The sequence below is a fragment of the Dromaius novaehollandiae genome, chromosome 2 (assembly GCF_036370855.1).
Source record: "Dromaius novaehollandiae isolate bDroNov1 chromosome 2, bDroNov1.hap1, whole genome shotgun sequence".
In the NCBI taxonomy this organism is placed as follows: domain Eukaryota; kingdom Metazoa; phylum Chordata; class Aves; order Casuariiformes; family Dromaiidae; genus Dromaius; species Dromaius novaehollandiae.
This window is the reverse complement of record NC_088099.1, coordinates 27101850-27124643: the sequence shown is the minus strand read 5'-3', so window position 1 is coordinate 27124643 and position 22794 is coordinate 27101850. Positions and strand designations below refer to the sequence as shown.

The following is a 22794-nucleotide window of genomic DNA, read 5'->3' as shown; positions in this document are numbered from 1 at the left end:
ATAGACCTTCAGAGCTGGCAAAGCCTGATGTAAAACACAGACCCCCTAACTTGCCAATCTGAGCTCTTGATGAAAGCACCAAGGAAACAAGGGCACACACGAATCTTCCTTTCCTATGCCAAAATTGAGCTGGTCTTTTTATTCTGACCGAACTACTAGAAAAGCTGCTCAATAACAATTTGTAATTTTTTTAATATTACATTTTGTTATTACCATTGAGGACAGTATTCTGGTTTTTATGTAGTCTGAGTGTTTTGATTTGATTTGGCGTAATGGCTAGTAATGGTAATTAATGGTGCTGCTCTCTGTCCATAAGCTATTAACCAATAACTAAGGAAGGTCTTAACAGAGAAGTGGCAAATATATGCGATGAAGGGCTGTTGAATTAGCCAAAGAGAGTGGCATGCCAACTATCTTACAGTACAATTGCTGGGTCCTGCACTGGCAGATGAACCTTTGAGACTCCTTTGACAGAGATGGAACATTAAACAGTATTTGTAATGCGTCAATAAATCCTGCAACGGGTCACAGGCACCAGTTCTAGCTCCTTCTTATAAAAGGAAACTTTGTTTCTTCTTTGTGAAAAAGCTCCAGCATCCTTTTGAAGCACTTTCACTATGTATCGCAGCTGAGGTGTTCCCAAGAATTGCACGAATTCTAGCAAGATTTGTGCGACGCAGCAGTGCAGTAGGAACAAATAGTAAGCGGCAGTCTCCTTGGTCACAGGTCCAAGTTTCTTTCCAGGCAGCATTGCTGAAAAAAGGTTCGTTCTTGGCCTTCTTCCTAGAGCCACCAAAAACCTCCTTTCTTAGGTGGTTGCTTGACTTTTCTGGTTGTTTTCCTAATAATTGTTTTCCTAATAATTCCTAATAATAGACTTTCCTTTCCTACACAGCCACCAACTGCTGCAGCGCAGTGCTGCCAGTCTCCACATTCTCTAAAGAAAGGAGCATTTTGTTATTCCTCTGTTTAGGAGACACACACACCAGTTACTGAACTGCGGTGGAAAGGACTGGCTATTTCCTATCAGAGTTCCCTGCTTATGAATTATGAATTAAAGCTTAAGTCGCCTGCACACCCGCAGACTGAGGGCTAAGGACATTTTACTCTCTTTCATAATATGAGTTATAGTGGTAGCAGTAGTAGAAGTAATATTATCGATCTTGTGATAACACTTTGAGTCCTGGGTTTGACTGGGCCGCGTATTCTACAATATGCAACAGGGTCGGAGACTCTGCCTTAAATAGCTGGCAGCAAAATGCATTTTACTTCAACAGAAGACAAAACCCCTAGACATATTTTTTTTGTCTCAAAGTTTACAATCAATCCATTATCAAGCGTAGGAATAATGGAAGATTTGCTTCTGTATCATCTTGCAGTTTCATTTTACTTCTTTCAGTAAAAATAAACACTGCATAATACTATTTTTTTGCAGTTTTCCCAGCTCAGAATAACGTACACGGAGACGTGCTGCAACGTTTGTCATGTTTTGTTTGTACTATGAATGGCTTCAGGTTGGGACTTTTGCAAGCTAATTTTGTTCAGCGGTAGCAGGTTCTTTTCTTTTACATACTCTGACCCAAGGAAAACATGCTGTTTTGATTGTAGGAAAATATTTCCACTGCACCACTTAGCCACAAATGAAAGCATGCTACATTTGTTAGCTCATCCTAAGCAAGGATTGATTTTCACTATACTTTGATTAATATGAATTTAACGTAATTCGTCTTGATGCATTGTCGTGCTTAAACTATTCATGCTAACTTTTTCACATTCATTCTCAAATTAATGTGATGTGGATCCAAGTACTAATCACACCCATCCTTCATGCCTTGTCCATGATGTTCTTTAACTTACTGCGTGGCAAGTGATTGCATTCCTCAAAGCAGGCATGAACAGTCTGCATGGCCATTACTTTGAAAGATAGATATATAATTTTATTTTAAAAGCCTCAAATGATAGTTCACATGGAAGGCACAGGAAAGGAAGAAATATTGAGGAAATTAAGTCTTAGATACACAGTTCTTCAAGAAACAAAGATAGTTAGTGTTCAGGAAATATGCTGTACATGTATATATTTGAGCTATAGATAAAAATTTCAGTAAGGACTCATTCTGTTTGAATTACATGTTCAGTAAATCTCTGCTCAGAGCATTGATGAACACCACAAACAGCTAGCAAAGAAAGGCAAGAATATTCCATATTCATCTCCTTTTCACCTGGGAAATATGAAACAGTGAAAGCGTTAAGTTAAAATGAAGAATTGGAGAATATGTTGTAGATTTTGTTGCAGAATTCACCAGTGCAGCTCTGCCCACCTCGGATTGTCGGGGCTGCAATGGAGCGCTGTTTCCAAAGCCCACGTAGCTGCATGTAAAGCTGAGGCTACTCGAACTCTTGAAGAAAGTAGGATCAGCCCGTGTGCAAGCTGTGGGCACCCCAAGTCGTTCCCACAGGAATAGCGACCCTCTCAGACTGTCACTGTCATGGCCTGCAGTTGTCAGGGGAAATGATAGCTGGAGCCCTCGGACTGACTTCCCGACCTGCGACTTCTGCTAGGAAATCCTCACAGGAGAGTGTTTGACTGGCCCAGGTCAAACCTGAGATGTGACTGATTTTATCAAACCTGTCCAGTAAACTACTGTGTTCACTCAGAAAGTTAACTGGCTGTTTACACACTGGCATTAACTGGCTTATGTCAGAGAGTGTGCCACCCGAATTAAGTTCAGCCTTTGCGAAACGCTGTGTATCTGTTGGTCAAGGCAGCTCTTGAGAGGATGGATGATCGATAAGAGGAGAATGGAGAAAGGCTGGCCACCAGCTGGGAGCCTGTATTGAGCACACAAAGCAAAAACCATATTGACCCAGACCTGTGAAAAACAGCCCAAGGATGATTTAAGAGCCTTAATGAACACATTTGTCAACAACAAAAGAAGCAAATATTCATTTTCTTTCTTTTTTTTAAATCTTTTCAGACCACTTACATACAACCCTTTTTTCTGCATACTTTTCAGACACACTATGGAAAAAAAATGTAACCATCTGTTCTGCCCTGTATAGTGAGTGGAAAAGAAAAATGATAAAATCAGTCTTTCATGTTAATCTTATCAGTCCTAAATTTTCATGAGCACCAAGCTGCACTTTAAATATCAAAACAGAAGCAAATGCACAGCTTCTGGCAATTCTGCTTGGAAGGGTTATTAGCAAAAAAGATGGTTCATTGAATGGCTGTGAAACAAGTTTTTCAGGTCCAGAGTAGCAGCCTGGGTCCTCCACACGGGTTCAGGATGGTCAGTGCTTTCCTAGCTTAACAGATGAAATGTCCCTTCAAAGAGAGAAGTAAGTCCTAAAAACATCTCTTACAGTCCAAGTAGTCAACAAGGAAATGAAGGGGCAGGAGTATTTTCCCCTGGCCACAGATGACAACTGTCATGCCATCATCACTGCTGTGACCAGATTTCCGATGAGCATGTGGTCCCCCCCAAGGACTGCGGCCTCGGCAGGCCCAGCAATGCCTTCCCTCATGCTGACCGTCTGAGGTGCTGCGGGACAGGAGTCCCACGTGTACAGTACCTGTAGTCCACGCTGTAAAGTGTACCATCAATGAGCCACTGGGCCTGCCTTGCCTGCTCCCAGGACATGGGTGGACATGGGCCGAGGAGAAGCGATGTTGTCCCACACCAGCTGGCTTTCTGGGAGAAAAGCAGGTAACATACATGACACGTTTTCCCCCGCAATCTGCCCACTTCTCAGCAAGTCAAAGCCACAGTCTCTTGTCGAGGTGTATCTCTGTGAGCTCATCTGCACTGCAGGCAGGAACCGCTTCCCCCTTCCTGGGTTCACCTAGGAACTTTGTCACGTGTGAACTTCACCACGACTCTGTGTCGGAGCAGGCATCCCCATCCCATGTCCCCTGGTTTCCATGGGAAAGAAACCCAAGAATGAGACCAAACGAAATGTCAGTGTGTGCCAGTCATGGCCCCAGGGTGTATGTTTAGCAGACCAGCAGGGCAGGGCCATCCCTGGAGGGCAGTGCTACTCTCTCCTGGGTGTAACCCAAGTGCACTGCAGCCCAGGTGTTTTCAAAGATGGCAAATGAGGTTCAAATCTTGCACAACGACTGCAAAGGCAAGAAGAGCCTTTTCAAAATGTGGCACCAAAGCTGGACTCAGCCTGGCTATTTTTACCTCACTGACCCCATTTATCTTCATGTGTCTTATTGCTATGTGGACAGAATAAAGTAAAGCTGTCTTCTTGCAAAGAGGCCAAGCCAGTATTCCTGGTACCTTACCAAAAAAATCTCCACTGCCAATGGCACCTCTTGTTTGCTAAGCAGCAAGCTCGGAGCTGGCTGCAGTTTAAAGAGTGAATGACTGACTCATATGGGGAGCTGAGCAAACCTTAGAAAACTGTGATTAAAAGTAAACAAAAACATCCAGGCTGGAGCTCTAAGTCTCCTTTCTGCAGCCTTTCTTGTACTTGCAGAACAAGTTCCTTGCTTCAGTTCTAAAATCTATCAGACTGCCAATTTTTGAAGTGGATTTTTTTTGCATAGTACTTTCTGGAGTGCTGTTATATATGTATGTATTTACTATTTGAGAGGTTTGTTTGTTCAATTCTTCTCACTTAATAAAGTTTAAAATCCCCATCACTGATATGTGCTGAACAAACCCAGCAAGAGTTGGGAATTTTTATTTCACTTTATTTTCTTATAGCTTAGCATTAGCATTTGTCTTTGCCTGTTTAGATGAAAAATTCAGGTCAAGTGCATAACATTATCTCATGTGTCTAACAGGTAAGCTGCAAAGTGCTGCAGTTCTTTCACCAGTACATGTTGGGTTGCAACTACTTCTGGATGCTCTGCGAAGGCATTTATCTTCACACTTTAATTGTGGTGGCAGTGTTTGCTGAAGAGCAGCGTTTGCACTGGTATTACCTCTTGGGCTGGGGTACGTATGTTATAATTCATAGCAATTTGGTCATTTCTTTCAAGTGTTTGAATTCTTCTAGCATTTACACTGCTAAATGTTGTATTTATACTACTAGATCATAGCCTCAGATTGAACTCTTAAGTCCTAGACTTGACTGCATTTATTTGGATGGGACCGGAGACTCATAAAAATCAACAGGAGTTAGTAGCCGTTATTTGCTGGATCTTGGGATTTGCTGAAAGAAATATTTAAGTTTTGTTAAGCAAAACTTCAGGAGAGAAATAGATTTCTAACCAAAAACATCTTTCATCTTAACAAAACTTTTCTATTTTTGTCATGTTATTTGCAAAAATGTTAATCCATCACAGGACCTATAAAAGTATATTTATTCTGGAATGAAGAGGAGGAAAATCAGTATCTATGTCTCCCAGAATGAAAAAACACAGCACATACAAAGGGGAACCAGAGCCCTTCTGGAGCTGAATTGAACTATCAAATATGCTCTGGCAGATACTATTTTAAAGAAGATACCATGCTACCTATGCAGGAGTAGCTCTGCTCTGCTGTGGCTCTGCTGTAAGGGCTGAGTTTGTCTAATAACAGTGGTCTCTAAAGCATTTCAGAGAAACACACAGGTGTCAATTATGCAAATCTCAATGATATTCTTGGAGAGAAGTTACAAACCCACACACTCTGAATACAAACTATATATACTCCCATGCATGCTGCCCTTGAGTAAGTCTGGTCCTTCATTTCCAAATGTGCAGGCCTCTACTTTTTTCACTAAGGGAGACCTTGCCTTTAGGTAGTAGTAACAACAGATATTTAACCTTTGGATGATCTGGCCCAATAGAAGGCCAAGTAAATACAACCGATATATTACAGAGAGGTGCAGACCCTTTCACATTTAAATCACCATTGGAAATCCACTCCACAACAGTTTTGACGTTAAGTCATTACTAACAGTATCTTTTTTCCAGTTTGGCAACATGACATGAATTTCTGGCCTCATTCCAGTTCATGGTGAGCCCATCCCAATATCTCAAAACCTACTGGTGCAGCGAAGCAGCAAGTGGTGGCTCTTCATCCATTGTCCCACTGCACTGCACAGGGGCATTCACTTGCGTTCATCTGAAACTTAGCTCCTTTTTTTATGAGAATGCCATCTTGATTTTTTTGTATGAGAACGGCATCTTTCCTGAGAAGAGAGGGACTTGCCATGCTCCTTCAATTAAAAGTGTATCATGAGATCTTAAATGAGGAAAACCTTACTAAAGAACCCCAAACTGACTTAACGTTTCTGGCATTCCTCTGTCAATCTAAATAGCTGAGCCCTCTCTGGAGCAAGTGCAATATCACAGTTTCCATAGTTCAGAATACTCGAATATACAGAGTGAGATCAGGCTCTGCTTTTGAAATGGAAGCCCTACCTTAAGGGTCATTTAAAATATTTCTCTCTAGGTAAAAGTTTTGCCATTTTCATGTTTTGTAGTATAAGCCATCCTAAATTTGTGGCATTCCCTACCCAATTATCATGTGAAAAATGGTCATAAACATGTATCTTTCAGGCGACATTCAATTTAGGCAGTGCAATTTAATGCAACTGGTACAGCTAGCCTTCAGTGAAAGCTTATGAGGTAGCTGTATTATTGCTGAGGACTGCACTGGCATCATGGTAGATAATTCAGCGAAGATGTCTGATAAGATCCTGATCAGTATCTGCAGCACTGCCCCAAAAGTAAACAGAGTAGTAGCTGTGGGAAGAGGATGACAATATCTTGGCAGGGAAAAGGTTAATAAAAATGGACACAAATCTTTAACTAAGACATCTGCAGCCTTATGGCTTATCCACTTTTGTGGATGCCTACCACAAAAAAGTAGTCATTAACACCTTCTGAGGTAGAAATCGTTAATAGCAATATGATCTAACTAAGACTGGCTGTCCCTTCGGTTAGCATAAATCAGTGTAATTCCACTGATTTCAGAAGTGGAAGTCACATGGTCTAGCTTTAGGCAGCTGGCTATGTTAATCAATGGAAAGAGATGCATTTCTCCAAAGGGCAACTCAGAGCATCCAGAGCAGGCTGTGCACTGAATTACTATTGAAAAGATCAAGATAAATGTACAATACAACATGAATATAATCATTATTCACTTTTATGGCTAACCCCTATGCAAGAATACTTGGGTTATTTTATTCAGAAAAAATCACTAAGGACATTTTAAAAACAGCTTTATAAGAAAAATAAAAATCTAAGCAAATATCAAACACTTCCCCAAAAGATTCAAATAGTTGAATACGATTTGACATAGATGAACAGATGTATTTCAAGCCTGATATATTCAGATGACACCTGGCACATGCATCTGGGGATATCTTTTTCCAATCGTTACTGTTTCTGTGGCTTAAGAAATCACCCTCATATGAGGCAAGAAAATAGTATGAAATGTTTGCATCCAGTTACAGTCCGTTCAGTTTGGCTGCTTCAGGCAGCTTCATCCATCTATAATTCAAAAGGGAATTCTTTATTTGGACAGTGCGGAAACAGAGTGCCTTCTAGATTCAAAAGAAAATTAAGCATAATTGCCGGTTTGTGCCATAGAGGATCTGGCATGACTTAAAGGGATATGTCTTACCTGTTCCTATGATGGCTGGGGTGAAACCTTTTCTGCATGGCTCACGCCCCAGTGTGTAGGTGGGACAACTGGTGTGATATAAGTTGTGCCTTAGGGTGTGCACGGCCTCTTCAAAGGGCATATTGGCTGCAACATCTGCTTTATCTCCAAGGATTACACAGATTGTCCCTCTCCTCCTGGCTGCATCTAACTCACTCTGCTCTGAAAAGGTGGAGCTGAACCATCATCTCCCTTCTTCACAGCCTTCTTCCGGGAGTTTTGCCCCATGAGGCAACCAAGACCCAGCAGGCCTTCTTGTTGCTCTGCTTCTCATTGCTGCCACCTTTTGGCTCTTCGCAAGGGAAGATCAACATCCAGCCTTACAGACTGGTCTGCAGCTGGAAATTTCAGCACTAGACGGTCATGAGCTTCTTGCCCTGTAACTGACTAATGAAAACTTTCCGTCGCATTCTTAAGATATGCATGTGAATCTGTTGAGCCAAATAGTCTAGGGTAATGCATTTAACAGAAGAAAAAAAAATGCCTTCATCATGTGGAGCACTCCACTTCGATACTACAGGCTAGGGCTTTCAGAGGAAAACATTTTGCTGTTACAGAATGGCCTCTTAAAAATTGCATTTCCATCTATGTTGTCTGTTCACAAAACTGTCTCGGACTTGCTCCATTTCCAAATCAGAGGATTTTCTCAAGCTGTCAGTCCCATAAGCTCCCCCAAAGAAGCTCCTTTCTTTCTGCTCTGAGCTTTTTGTTTTTCTGCCATGCATCATCACCCTAATAAGGCACTCTGCAACCAGAAGCCAAGGACTCGCTTAACGAACACTATACAAGGGAGAAGGCAATCTGTGTGCTCTCCCACAGCTGCATTGTCATACCAAGGTAAATTATAGTAAGAACTTCTTTTGGCACCAGAGTAAGAAGCTATTGTGTAAGGATACCTGGAGACAGCAGTGCTCTACTTACATACTTTTTTGGCCTTATTCTCGCTCTAGCATTAGCTGGCCTGTGCTTTGAGGCAAGAATTCCTGAGAATTTGGCTAAGAGTTCTCTATCTCTTCTAAAAGTATTTATGAAATTGCCAACACCCAAGAAAACAGGGAGCCACATTCCTCCCTCTGTGACTAATCACAGGATCATCCAGACAGTTTCACACATTTTCATTTATAGCTATAAAATATCCACAGCTCAGATCAAGCATGCATGGTTTATAGGGAACAGACAGCAGTTACACTAAATGTGTCCACAAAGTACTCTGCAAAGAGCAGACTAGACAGTATAACATCTGCCTGCTGGCCAGCTCTTGGTATGTACAGGGTTGTACAAACTGGTATATTTTAGGACAGACACCTTTATTCCAGATTTCTAGCCTATTGAAAAGGGAGACAACATACAAGCAAGCAGAAGGAAGAGGGGCAGGAGTGGAGCTGAGTGCTGCTCTTAATGTCGGGGTGGAAAAACTGCATGGCAGAGGTGATTCAAGGTTCGGAGAGGCCAGGCCCCTAGGGCTTGCAGACAAGCATTTGGGGGTTTGGTTTATTCAAGGGCTGCAGCCTTTTCCTCCAGACGCCGCTATTATCTCCCATGCTGGAAGTGGTGTAGGACAGCGCATGCCCAAGCCTTTGACCCAGTGCTCCCTCCAGCCCTGCATCAGGACAGGGACCTCTCGTCACGTGCTGGGTGAGACTCACAACCAGGGCAGGAGATGTGGTGGCAGAGAACCCGCAGATCCCCAGTGCTGGGACCAGTGCATGTGGATGGGCCACCTGCCTGCCCGGGCACTGGGGACCAGCAGAACTCGCAGAGAGCAGACATCCCAAATCCCATTCCCATGCAATGCCTGGCTCCACATGTTTTCTGTTGCCATAGGCTCAGGAAGAGCAACTCTTTGCTCTGCTGTTATTGCTCCATGATCTGGTGTGCAAGTTAATTTGCCTCCATCTTGCTCAATGGTGATTTACATGTTTTTAACAAGTATCTGTTGTTTCCTGAGGGAATGCTCCATGGAGAACCAAATGCTCCCTGCCTCCTTCCCATGCACCTGCTCACATCCCTTCTTGCACAATCTGCCTCGGACCAGGGGCATCCGGCAGCCACTTGGGAAGCACCGTGAGAGCATTGCCTGTGTGCTTCGCTCTTCCCATTGGCCTGCCTTGAGTGTTATTCCCTCTTGTATCGCACAGTCAAGGTGATGCTAAGGCCTTGAGTGAAATGGGATTACCATTATTTCATGAAAGCTGTGATTTCACATATATATACGTTGTAAAGAGAAGAGGGGTTATTTGTGTGTCTGCCACATGAAACTCATGCTGAAAAGATACCAAGACTTAATTATGCCTTTAATCGTTTCAGGGTTCCCTTTAGTGCCAGCATCTATTCATGCCGTTGCAAGAGCCAAATACTTCAATGATAAGTGAGTAGTATGCCAGTTTTTTAAGTAACTTAGCTTTATTTAACTGTGTAACACAATTCATTTGAATTAATGGTATATTTTTAATGGTGCATTTCCCCTCCAGCTGCTGGATGAGTGTTGACACTCACTTGCTCTATATTGTTCATGGACCTGTAATGGCAGCTTTATTGGTAAGAATATTATTTTCTATCGACAGTTTAATAATTATTTTAGAATTGCTGGTAACCTGCATAGAATAGAAGTTTCTGCATTTTAAGTATTCTGGTAGAAACTGAAAAGTGGCTGGTGATTTTCTCTGTTGCAAAGAACATACATGTTAAGAGAACAGGTTATCAAAACTTTTAAAAAATCAGCCCTGTAAAGGAACCTCCCAATAAGGAATGACATCTTGCGGCAAAGAAAATCACCAACTGCTTTTGAAAATCACAGCTGTCACTCTCCTCCATGGTAACTTATTTGTGACAAACACACAGCATTGAATGACAGATTGCGGGTGAATGCAAGCCAGTTGGTCAGCACTGTTTCTGCTGGTCTCTACACTGTATGGTCCAAAGGCAGTGAGCTAAACCAGGCCAGGAAAGAGTCTGGACTCAGGTGCCTGAGTAGCAGCAACACAGGACAAAGGACAATTTGCTAATGTGTATTTACAGCATGTTATATGCCAGCAGTGCCCTCTTTAGTGCAGTGGAGCTGACCTTGAAATGTGCAGAAAGGTTTTTCTTCAGCCCAAGCCCCAAGCTCATCTCAGTGTCATCCAAGATGCACTTTCAGCTTTCTGGCTTCCACTTGCTTGCAAACATCTGCATGGATATACCTGCAATAATTACCTGGGAGATCAAACAGTAGGGGGATGAACACTTGAAACATCTCTAAATAAAGAAACAACCCTCCATGTAAGAGTATCTGAAAAATCTGAAAATCTTTCTACCCTTTCTTGAGAAGCAACCTTGCATGTCAGCAATACCAAGAAGCAGAAACCTCTCCCCATATTCAGTCTGCCATTCTTTGAGAATTACATTTAGTATAGGTTTATTGGTTCAATGCGGATTGCTTCTGCTGTGACAATCTGGCTTCTAGGGGCGGCCGTTCAACCTTTATTTTTATCACCCTGCTGCAAGTTTGTACATCCTAGCCACAAAGAAAACAAAAAAGTCTGTATTTTAAGGAAAAAGAACAATCTTTAACTGTTTTTAAAATAAGGCTTTACAATTTCTGCCTTGTGCTTATGCCATTTCCAGTCAGATTTTTCTTGTGAAGATGGCAATTTTTACAGAATAACCTATATGATTTGCTACAAGAATCTCATAGTGACAGTGACTCAGAAGAGCTGAAGATTTTTACCTTTGCAAGGTCTTTTTTCCACCTTTCGTAATTATTTCAAGAAATTGTAAAAGTGAGGGTTAAGCTGAGTGAGTGAACTCAGAGGATGGTGGAGAACAAGTTTTAGATTTAATGCTGAGTGGGACCTCAGAAGTCATTTATTATTCCTTTTTTTTCAAGTAGAGCAGGAATGTAAAACTTTTGAAAGATTTCTCAATGGCAAAGAATTTATGAAATGGTTTATTAAAGCTTAATGATTCATGGTTTATTGTTCTGAAAGGCCCAGATAAAGTTTCTCATGTATTTATGGAATATGGGCTATTAAAACAACTATATGTAACATGCAATAAGAGAATACTTATTTTAAAACACTATATGAAATGAGTCCTTTAAAGTTCAGAAGCGTATCTGCACATGTTGTTGTAACAGAGTGGAAAAGAATAATCTGAGTACACTGGAGTCTATGATATCTATGATATCCAGCCGGTACCCTGCGGACTCATTTTCGTCATGCATCCACCCAGCTGGTTCTTGCCCCGGGCTCCCAGCACATCCTGCAAGGACATCTATCTGTGAAGCCAGAGTCAAGAGCAGGTTTTCATATGCTGAGCATCTGCAACTGAACTCAAATTTCCAGAAATGACTCAGGAAATAAGATGCTGAGCTAGTCAGAATACCCAACCAAAAGAGTAAAAACTTTCTGAAAAGTTCAGCCTTTCTGCCTTGAGCCAACAATTTTAGCTTTAACCTATGAAATACCATGGGCTTTATGTGGCCTGGGGTAGGTAAGAGTAAGCCTAGATTTTTCTCAAGAGCACTTGAAATATTGGGCTATGTATGCCAGCGCAAGTTCCTTGGAGAATGCATATGCCCACATATGTCCCATATGCCCGGGGACACAGTGGGAGATTTGTCTCACCTGGCTATAGACCTCGGTGCAGAATGAAGCAAGACAGCTAGGCCACCTTCAGAGTCAGGAGAGAGAGACAGTCAGTCCTGGGGGCAATTCATCTGCACTGTATTAGACTTTGGGATAGACATGAGGTGAACTGTGCCCTGGAAGTCCTAAATTTGACCACAGCAGTGTCAAAATACTCAGTGCTTTCTAGAAGGGAGCCCAACCTGTCTGACACACCCGCTCAGGCAGGTCCTGGGGGATGCATGTAGAGCTGCTTAACACCGACTGTCTTAAGACATTCAAGATTACTTTCCAAGGCCAGACTATCAAGGAGCTGCCCATCATGAGTTCTGATGAAGGCAGAAAGTTATACTTTACTGTCATTTATATGCTCTATATTTTTATTTTGAATGCCTGCTTAACTTGAATGCTTTGCCAATAAGTTCTTTGCTTTTGCAGGTCAATTTTTTCTTTTTGCTTAACATTGTCCGAGTTTTGGTGACAAAGCTAAGAGATACACATCGTGCTGAGTCCAACATGTATATGAAAGCTGTCAGAGCCACTTTAATCCTGGTGCCCTTACTAGGAATTCAGTTTGTTATTATTCCCTGGAGACCAGAAAATCGACTTGCCGGAGAAATATATGATTACATCATGCATATATTAATGCATTACCAGGTATGTTGTATAACAGCAAGTTAGGCTTAGGTGAGGTACTTGTGTTAGGTTAATGTAGCCAACGATGCTGTTGCCAACTGTTTTGCCATGAAAATGAGTGTGATTGTGGTTTTGTGTTTCTTTCCCAATCACTTTTACATTATTGGCTTACCTTCCTCCGTAAAAGTAGTACTGTTGCATAAAGAACAATCACAAGATAGAGGAAACAATGAAAAATGCAGCAAAAATTATCAGACTGCACTATTTCTGAATTAAATAGAGAAACCGGAGATTAGAGAAGACTTTAAATAATGATCAAAGCACTATTCTTGCCAGAGTTCAAATTGACTGAAACTGTTGCCATGAGGTTAATATTAAAATGAAGACAGTGAAACTTCATTTAAGAGTTAAAATTCTAGCATTAGGCAGTTTAAATTAAAATGTAATACTGACATTTTGATTTTATAAATGCTTTGAAAATACAGCATTATTCAATAGATCTGTTTTGTTTTCTCTCTTTTTTTAACACTAAATGATGTTAAATGCTTGGTTGTCTGGTTTACTGGCTGTAATATATCCATTCTAATATTTACTAGGAAGGGCAGATTTCAGATGCAGTTCTGAGTAGTGGACAACATATGCAGGCACAGTGACCCACTTGTTAGTTTCTTTTACGCAGAAGATAGATAGATAAATGCAGAAATTGTTTTAATGCAGTAAGTGAACAACTATAAAAAATCAGTGGTGCTTCTTTCCTTAAGTGATAAATACTTCTAACGGAAGCTATTCATCCTGTCATCTTAGGTTATATTTTCTGCTGCAGTAAAAATCCCCCTTGCCCCCCCCAAAATGCGGATATGTATGCTACTGCATGCATAGAATAATTGAAGTAAGAGGCCTGTCTATTTTTGCACGTTATGCCATCTTTATTTTACAGTTTTTAAAGTAACGACAGTCTGTTTCTTCTATTGCTACCTGTACCGCGGTGTTGTCACTTCAGGGATCTCAAGGTTATTCTCAAGGAATTTGTCCAAACATGCTTTTCTGGTGTCAAGTTGCTTAAAGTTTGAGCAAGTTAGGATAAGATAGAGTGTTAAAATAGTCATTTTACACTAAAAGCAATTCCAATTCCTGCAAGGTTGTCAGAGAACCACGAAAAGAATGTTAATTAGCAATCTTAGTTACGGTCATTATGCAAGAGAAAGTAGCCAGACTGGGGCCAAAAGGGAACGAGCAATGGAAGGAAAATATAATGCAACTTGGCTGTAACACGGGATGGGATTAGATGAGAGATGGATCTAAGGCAACCAAGTTTCATCTCCTGTGGGCTCCTTCTACTCTTGTCCTAGGCATCGCAACAGCAGTCTGTCCCCAAACTGTCCCCCTTAGTGACCCCAAACGCGCAACAGCCCGTTCCTTATGGTTCATTTTGGCAGCACTATCAGTGCTGGGGACACCAGTGTGGACACGATGGCACCACCCAGCGCTGTCCCAGTGAGAGCGGTGACACAGAGATGTAGCTGTGTTACTCTAGTGCAGACCAAGTTCCTGACCCGACAGAGGAGCTCTTAAAACCCCAGGGAAGTAATCTTAGCATGCTACGTACCAGCATGTAAACACTGGTCTTTCATGAGAGCTATGCAGTTAACACACTAACTGTAACTAACAGTGACTCCCCCTTTTCTACTTGAAGCAGAATTTTAATTATATTCTAAAATAAACTTTCTTATTCCCTTCCCAAGCATTTCTTGTATGCATATTTAAAATAGCCAGCTATATTATCCTTTCTCTGGTGCTCCTTTTCTTCTAGGAGTGATTATGTAATTAGCAGATACTGTATTAGCATGTGTAATGGCTGTATTCCTCCCCTAGCTCTTTCACCCTCATAACCTGCAGTGCAGCCCGCCTCTCCATGAACTAGCAACAGTCTGTTAGTCTCTGCATCCAGCGGTATATCAGTCATATACAAGCAGCCATTATGTGTGTAATTATGATATTTGTTCATGTGCTTAATGTAACACATTCTCCATTCATCTCTGAACTAGTTAAACAATGATTTTTTCTATAGCTTTTCTAGAACAGAGAGAGAGGCACTTTTTCAACAGTGCGTCCCTGCTTTAAGTGACCACAATGATTTGACATATTAGCTACCTCTTCCATGCACACAGGAAAGGCACAAACCAGCACTGCAGTCTATTGTAATAATCAGATGATTGAAGACAATGAATGAAAGAGAATTTGTTCCCAGATGAAATTGTGTGATAGTATTTCCTTTAGAGAGTGGTGCTCCCAGCTGAAAAAAAATGCAATGAGATGTTACCTGCCAAGCTTCCTCTGTTAAAGTCGATTTTGCATAGCAGAAGCCAGTCTGGTTTTGAATTGTTCTGCCCTCTCTGCAATATTACCCTCAATGCTCACCATTTTAAGCAGAAGGGTTTTTTCCAAATATGGTTATATGAGCAATTCGCAAATGCCCCACTTTGATCAGATTGTGTTGTTTATTCCACATAGACCTGATTGCTCTTACTAGATCTGTAGAGTGGATCTATAATAAGTTATAAAAATTGAAGACTGGCTTCTGAGCTCCCAATATGAATGCATATACTTTTTCCACCCTGCCCAGCAGCCCCTGGTGTAATCTGCAGAAGGAGAGATTTATAACTCCCCTCACTGTCACCAGGATGAGTTCTTCAGTCTCAGACTGTGTTGAAATGAAGATTACGTCGGGCATAAGAAAGATACTTCAATGCTTAAGTGGAATAACTTATGCACAGAGTGAGATGCTTTCAGTGGATTGATGAACACGCAGCTAGCTAATTAAACAGACAGAGGGCCTAAAGTGGGCACCGCAAAGCAAACATTTGCATTACAGAACAGCAAGTGATTTGCAGATTTTCTCTAGAGGACCTGACTTTCAAAAGCCCATTAGATGATGCTGAAAGCTTATGAAAGATGCACTTTTGCTCAGGGTGTAAAACATTACAGCATGGGATGCACTGTCTCCTTGCACACCTCTCACACAACTACATATCCATCAGATTCGCTTAAAAGCCTGAAACGTCCTACTGTGCTGCCCTGTGAAAACAAAATGGTACAAATAGGTTGCCCTCTGTGAAGGAATGAAGCAGCAGCAGCCCTGTTTCCTGTGTATAAGAATATAACGATATTGAGGAACCTGCTGGGTCTCTGTGATGAGAGAGGGCAGCACGAATATGCCTCATGCCTCACATCCCCAAGGGGCTTGCCTGCACCTCGCGCCTCCGGAGCAGAGCGCAGCAGCCCCCCTGAGAGGCCCTGGGCCTGTGGGGTGGACGCTGCAGGTCCCCCTGGCCTGGCACCCGCGTCTGGTTTGGGGGATCCCAGGCAGGCAGAGATAAAAGGGAGCTGAGCTCCTGTCAGAGGGTCTGCCGCCGGCGAGTACATCCAGGTATCCCCCTTCCCTATCTCTGATGTTGAGCGATAACAGAGGTCTCACAAGAAAGAAAGATTAGGGAAATGCAATAGCCGCAGGATATATACATTAGTCCCACATCTAGCCCTACCCAGCCAGATGCTCTCCAAGGGGCCCCGACTCCCACTCCCAAGCTCGTTCCACCAGATCTCCCCTCACGCTGACTTCGCTCTCCAGCACAATGCATTTGGGTTTGGGGACAGTGTCACCACCCAGCACGGGATGGCCTCCGATGTCGGAGAAGATACAGCCATGGAGGTCTGCTTGGTGCAGTGGAGAAATAGCCTCTGAATCAAGAGCAACATGCATGCATTAAAATTATTCACATTCTCAATTCCTTGCTGACTAGGATCCTAAATGTGCAAGTCTGCCCCTAAAAAGACATAACAGTGCTATTCAGCATATGGGCCTTGTCGTCCTTGGCAAATAAAATATATTTTCTATTAAATGGAGCATGATCAAAGTTCTCTTTCTCCTGAAATAATATGAATCCTGTGTCACTCAGCAGTCTCCAAGAAATACCCTCAGGACTGCAGCACCTGCCCTGCTGAACAGGAAGATCCAGCTCACGAGAGCCTGATTTGTATAAAAGTTATTTTGTCTTTTATAGGCATGGGTTTGAGACATGTATATATCTACCCTGCCTCAAAGTTTGACATTAAACATTAACATTTAACTCCAGCTGATAGTCCTTGTGCAGCTTTATGCAGAAAAAAATTAGCCCAATTAAAGATAACCTCTCAAAATATTGAGATACTTCAATCCATTTTATATTGAATCTGTTTCTTCATTTAAAGGTGAATAAATATCCTCCTTGATGCCAAATCAGACAGAAACTTTTTCTCCTGCTGTGCAAAGTTAAGGGCATAGGACTGCTTTTGACAACATAAATCTTTCTTTCATTTCCTATTCTCTTTTTCTTTGAATTATTAATAATTTTAAAACTTTCTAGTATTTTGAGTCAATAAAAATTGGGGGAAAATGTTTTCTGAAAGCTGGATATTATAAAGTGCCATTTTTTATGAAAAATTAGTGTACAAAATGACCGTAATGAAACCTCCAGCAGAGAGAGGGAGAAGAAGCAAAAGCACGAGCTTTTGATGATGGGATGTCTCCATCATTTTGTAACAGGTGAAGTGCCATCTTCAGCCCTCTCATGACAATCTTGCCATTTCAGCAGCCATACAAACTGCACAGACATGTTCTTCACTTTGCTTATTTTTTTTAACCTAGCATGATCGAACGCTTTATTACACAATCATTTACCTTGGTTGTGCTGTATGAGAGTGCTGTGGACGAAGAAGATCAGGAACACGGCATTGCTTTTTTCAAAGTGCTTTCTTTGCTGAAAAGTTCCTGTGGCTGTGCTTCACTGGGTAATTTTTCACATTTTCTGGACATAGCAGCACCTTGGCAATGTTAATTATTCTTAATGGACCAAAGCCTTCTCCAGTCTCCCACACAGAGAATCAGAAACTGAATTTTTATGTTATGGCCATCTGTACAATTATCTATGCCTTCAGCTTCTACCATCAGTCATGAATACAGCATCCCACTGAAGCCTATAGGGCAGCACAGTGTATAACTACGGCAGAGACTAAGGCCATACGGGTGCTCAGTCATAACAGAAAGAAGCATATATAGGATCTTTATTGCTTTAATGGAGACAGGAGATAGAAGAAACCCAAATGAGGTATCAGAAACCCACCTAAATTTGCAGTATCTGCATTGGGAAACCTTTTTTTTTAATTGTTCTTAAATTTTTAAATAAAAAAAAAAATTTTTTTAACTGAGCAAATTATTGGAACATCTTTTCAAGACACACATCTTGTCAAATACCTGTCAAGCAAAGAATGTCCTCGGACCAATACTGGCATTTAAATGCAGGGAAACAAACACTATCTGGTCAATAAGGTACGTGAAGTTCTCAGAGCTGCAGACTCTGGACAGCCCCTAAGGCATGATTCAGTAGAAAGCCATGTTCATCTGGTCTTCACAAAGTTCCAGAAAGAAAATAAAGAATTCCAGGAGCAGCCATTAAAGGCCTTAATCTCAAAGTAAATGTATTCCTCATCTCTGCCTTCAGTCCCACAGCCATTGTTATCCTCCTGTCAGCAGCCAGTGTACCACAGGTCAGTTTAACAACTCCACACAGTGGCAGAGAGATATAATTGACCTAGAGATCCCATCCTCAACAAGGATAACACCCAGTGCAAAACACAGCAGCAACTGAAGGGAAAAAGGAAGACTAACCTGTGGGCCGCCATGAAATAATTAATCCACATTCAGTCTCTCACATGTTTTGATATTTTGTAAAATCAGCTGCATCTCCAGCCCTCTAGCTCAGAAAAGACAAAGCTAATATCTGCTACTGATGTAGCTCTGTAGCTTTAAAACTGGAGGTACACACAGTACTGAACTATGGGCAGAATTTTACATATAAAGCAGAAGAAAAAAAATAGAAATACAAATATAAATGGAAGTAATTGTTCATGTAGCAACATTTTTGGGCTGCGATTGAAAGCATGTTGGATGTTATGACAAAGGCATCATACAGATGAATAGGCATGAAGGATCTGGCAGTGCCAGAGCTACACGTTGTGTAGTGATACATATATTTTACAAAAACCCAGTGAGATGGCAACTCTCCATCAAGATAACCATCCTGATGCCTTGAGACATGAGCTAAAATTCACGCAAGATGCAAAACCACTTTATTATTTGCTCTAATTAAAAACCACCAGTAGTTTATATGCTATTTTAGTCTGACAAATATTTGCTGCATTTATTCTCCTGATCTCATCCTAAGTGTTCACTGGTTGTGTGAACATCATTTCTGCATTTCCACAAAAGGCTGGCAGATCCCATAGTCGGCTATCTGTAAACTGGTAAATGCTACATTGGTTATTCATTGTTCAAACACATCCTTGTTCAACTCCCATCTGTTTTGAGTCCTCATCAAAGTCTAAAAAAGGTTAGTTCATATCCCCCGCATGGTTACCATCCTTAGGGTTCCCCCAACATTCAGCTGGGTTTTGTGCTTGATCGTGAGCTCTTTGGATAAAGCATTTTGTTGCAGAACATGGTGTAGGGACCTGCTAAACAAAGTATTTTAATTTCAAAGGCAACTGGCCCAAATTAATGCAAATGACAGTGAAAGAAATTTCCCAAAGAAGGAAAATAAATTTTATTCTGGCCACTTTTCATTTCAACACAGGTCCTCAGACTCGTTCAACCCAAGGAAGAGCAACAAGTGCTTAGGTGATACCCAAAAAGAAGAGCGAAAATGAGCATACTTTGACATCTGCAAATGAGAGGTCCCTGCCACAAAGCTGGACTGGCTGCATGATCCCTGGGCACATAGGAAGGCAGAAAGCGCCCTCATAAATCTTTTTTCTCAATTTGTCTTTTCTTGTACTGTAGTCCTGCCAGGAGGCAAAAGGGAGAAGGACTTTGTGCCCAGGTTGTACCTCCTGTCAGGCCACTGAGCTGCCCCTGCGGAGCCACAGAAATGGGAGCCCCACGGCGATGTGGTCTGCTGCCGCCGGGTCCCAGGGACACAGTGCTGGCCCCCGCACTCGTCAGGGAGCAGCGGGCATGCCCTGTTGGCCTGTTGTTCTCTACATGGTTGCAAGGGGGGCACATTCAATGTATAACACTTTATACCACAGATTTTCCATCTCTCTGTTTTCCCCTCTTATCTTTTGAGCCTTTCAGGGGACATGCTTGGGTTTTGAGCTAGTTTCTTCACAGTGTCTCCTGCTTGTCCATCGTACATAGAGGGTTAATATATAAAAAGTGCAAACATAAATATATAACTTTAAAAGAGGAAAACTGTTTCCAAATTGTAGATGAACAGAGTCCTAGTCATCATCTACATAAAGAATTTTATTCTGTTGAAATAATAGACTTGTTCTGAGAAAGAATCAGGATTAAAACTGTGAGACATTTCCTATCCATGTAGGAAATAGAAAAAAGACAAAATAGTGGAGTAGCATTTAATGTTGGAAATACGATAGCTAGGCAAGAAATAAAAAGGATGACATGTACATTGTCCCCTGTTTGCTCAAGCTCACATACAGCTGTATTCACTTGTGCGAGAAGTCTGCTGGAGACCTCCAGCATCATGTGTGGCTATTACGCAGATTTCTGACTCGCTGTAAAACAGGTTAGGGAACAATCACAAATCATTTCAGATGGCAGATCCCAGGGGGCTACGGCTCTTGGGAGAACAGCAGGGACATGTATGTGGGGCAAAATGGAGAAAATAATTCCTGCAGCCAGCAGAGACATACAACATTCACAGCCTCAAAAGAATGAGGAACCCGATCTGTTCTCAACTTACTCCAAATCAGAAGTGCAGCAGAAGAGAGATGAGGCATCACCATGTCTTCCTCTTCAGCATTGTTATCAGAAGACACCTGGAAAAAACACTCCTTAAGGGAACTACCCACTGCAACAAAAGAAAAGAAGTAGAGCAACTGTAGGATGTAACAGAGGACTGCAAATACCATAGAGGAACCTCTGCTGTTCAGATTCAATTTCTGCCTAAATGTGAACTCCAGTTCCCAAATTCTAGCTAAACTCTCCAATTAAAGAATAGACTTTAAAAAAGTTCCTCTGCTTCTTTCTCTCTGTCTAGTGTCTTTTATATCTGTCCTGCCTCGTGTGGACACCCATTGGCAGTCTCTAATTCCAGAGGAGTTCAAGGTCCATCTCATTTACCACCGTGGCTGACTGTTGTCATTATAAACACTTAAAATTCAGCAATTGTGAAACCCCTTATGTGACTGGGTACCACACAGTTGAACAGCAGATGTTTTGCAAGGCTCTGCACAAATTAATGCAGCACACAGTGGTAAAGAATATTTGATATAGGCCACAGTGATGTGCAATATTTACTTCCCTTGCATAAATTCAGATTTAGGTGTCTATGATCTGCCAAAGTCCTGATTTAGAGGCATAAGGTTTTGCAGAACTTGGTGGTGTTTCTCAGACCAGGACTTGTTGATGAATTATTGCGTATTGTGAAATGGGATTTGAGATTTCTGAGAATATTCATGTTTTATTCCAAAAATATGAGAAGAAGCTTTCTTTTTCTCACCCTGTCCATCCTTCCTCCTCCTCCTCAGACAAGCTTTTTCATATTCATATTTTAAATCATGTCAAATTTCCCATTGTCATAAAAGCAAATTTATTGGAGTAAAGTAATTGCCCACATTCAGGTGGTTAGCACATCTTCAAACCAGCCTCTGTGTGTCCCTAGTATTTGGTAGAAAAGAATTATCACTTACCATAAGTTTGTGGTCGATAATATACACTTGAGAGTCCAAGACCTGTTTTACAAAGTGTTAGTTACAATTTGACTTATAATCAGTTAAATGAGGATTTATAAAAAAGCTACAGCTGTAACACTCTTCAGAGCAGCCCTTGGAAATGCAAGCTACTGTATTGCAGTTTTTCCCTCACTTTCACAAACTGCCGTAAGTTTAGTTTATCATAAACACTTTAAGCAATTTTAAATGAATGCATTTGGCTCCTAGGGTTGTTATGTAATGCTATTTTAATAAGAGCTAGTATTACTGAGAACATGAGCAAGTTTAATTACATGACTCTGAATGACAGGCTCTATGTATGAGAATTTTCTGTCGTATTAATTTTGTACTTTCTACTTCCTGACCTCATGTTCCTGGCTTGGCCCTGTTTAATCTTGTAGATGTGGTGAAATGTTATCTGAACTACTGTTGCACTATTTAAATTAATTTTAAGCAGTTTAGGACCAAGCTATTATCTGCAGTCTCTCTTTTTCATTTTTTCTTTTACATCTCTCTTCTCAGCTATGACTTTTTTCCTTTTCCCATTACTCTTACTTCTTTTCACATCCACCCCATCCATCCCATGGCACCCAAAGCAAGTTCTCTTATCCTAACATGCACTTCAATTTTAAGGCTTTCTGAGGCATTTGATTCTCTTTGGCTACCTTCAGCTGGATAACTGCACCCTGACAGTGGCATCATCTATGCCTCTATTCCTTTTCCCTCTCTTCAGAATAATCAATATCAGTGGGGTACTCAACAGTAAGATATCTACCTTAAATATCTCTTAATTTTCCTTCTGTGCTCTCTTGTATAAAAACAACCTTACAGTCAAAACAGATGATCTAAAAATGCTGGTAATACAAAAGAAAATGTTAAACACAGTGAAAAGAGAGAGATCAATACAATAATGTAACTGTGAACAGGGGGGAGGTTAGAAGAAATAGCTGAGATGGGGAGGAAGTGGACTAATGTTTTTATCCCATAACTCTCAAGTCTAAACTTCCAAACAGTGCAGTAACAGTGAAGCATTCTAAAACTCTTTTATTTTTCTTTCTCTTAGGGCTTGCTTGTTGCAACCATATTCTGCTTCTTCAATGGTGAGGTAAGCATGTGAAATACAGTAAATGAACGGAACTTCAGACTTTTGATAAATAGACAGTTTTACTGTTCATTAA

General features: G+C 41.3%; 1 protein-coding gene and 1 long non-coding RNA gene across 4 annotated transcripts in view; one reads left to right on the top strand and one right to left on the bottom strand.

Moving 5' to 3' along the window:
* Positions 1–22794, top strand: part of CALCR (calcitonin receptor) — a 175946-nt gene that overhangs the window by 138586 nt on the left and 14566 nt on the right. For all 3 annotated transcript variants that reach the window (XM_064506080.1, XM_026098786.2, XM_026098785.2), the window contains 5 exons: positions 4796–4949; positions 9915–9975; positions 10079–10145; positions 12653–12871; positions 22680–22721. In XM_064506080.1, the coding sequence (XP_064362150.1) occupies positions 4796–4949; positions 9915–9975; positions 10079–10145; positions 12653–12871; positions 22680–22721 (543 nt within the window). The remainder of the gene's footprint in view (positions 1–4795; positions 4950–9914; positions 9976–10078; positions 10146–12652; positions 12872–22679; positions 22722–22794) is intronic.
* On the bottom strand, positions 1957–21640 carry LOC135327452 (uncharacterized). Its single transcript, XR_010387594.1, has 4 exons — positions 21596–21640; positions 20647–20722; positions 3574–3692; positions 1957–2829 (listed from the first exon to the last, which is right to left on the bottom strand). It is a non-coding gene; the product is annotated as an uncharacterized LOC135327452 (long non-coding RNA).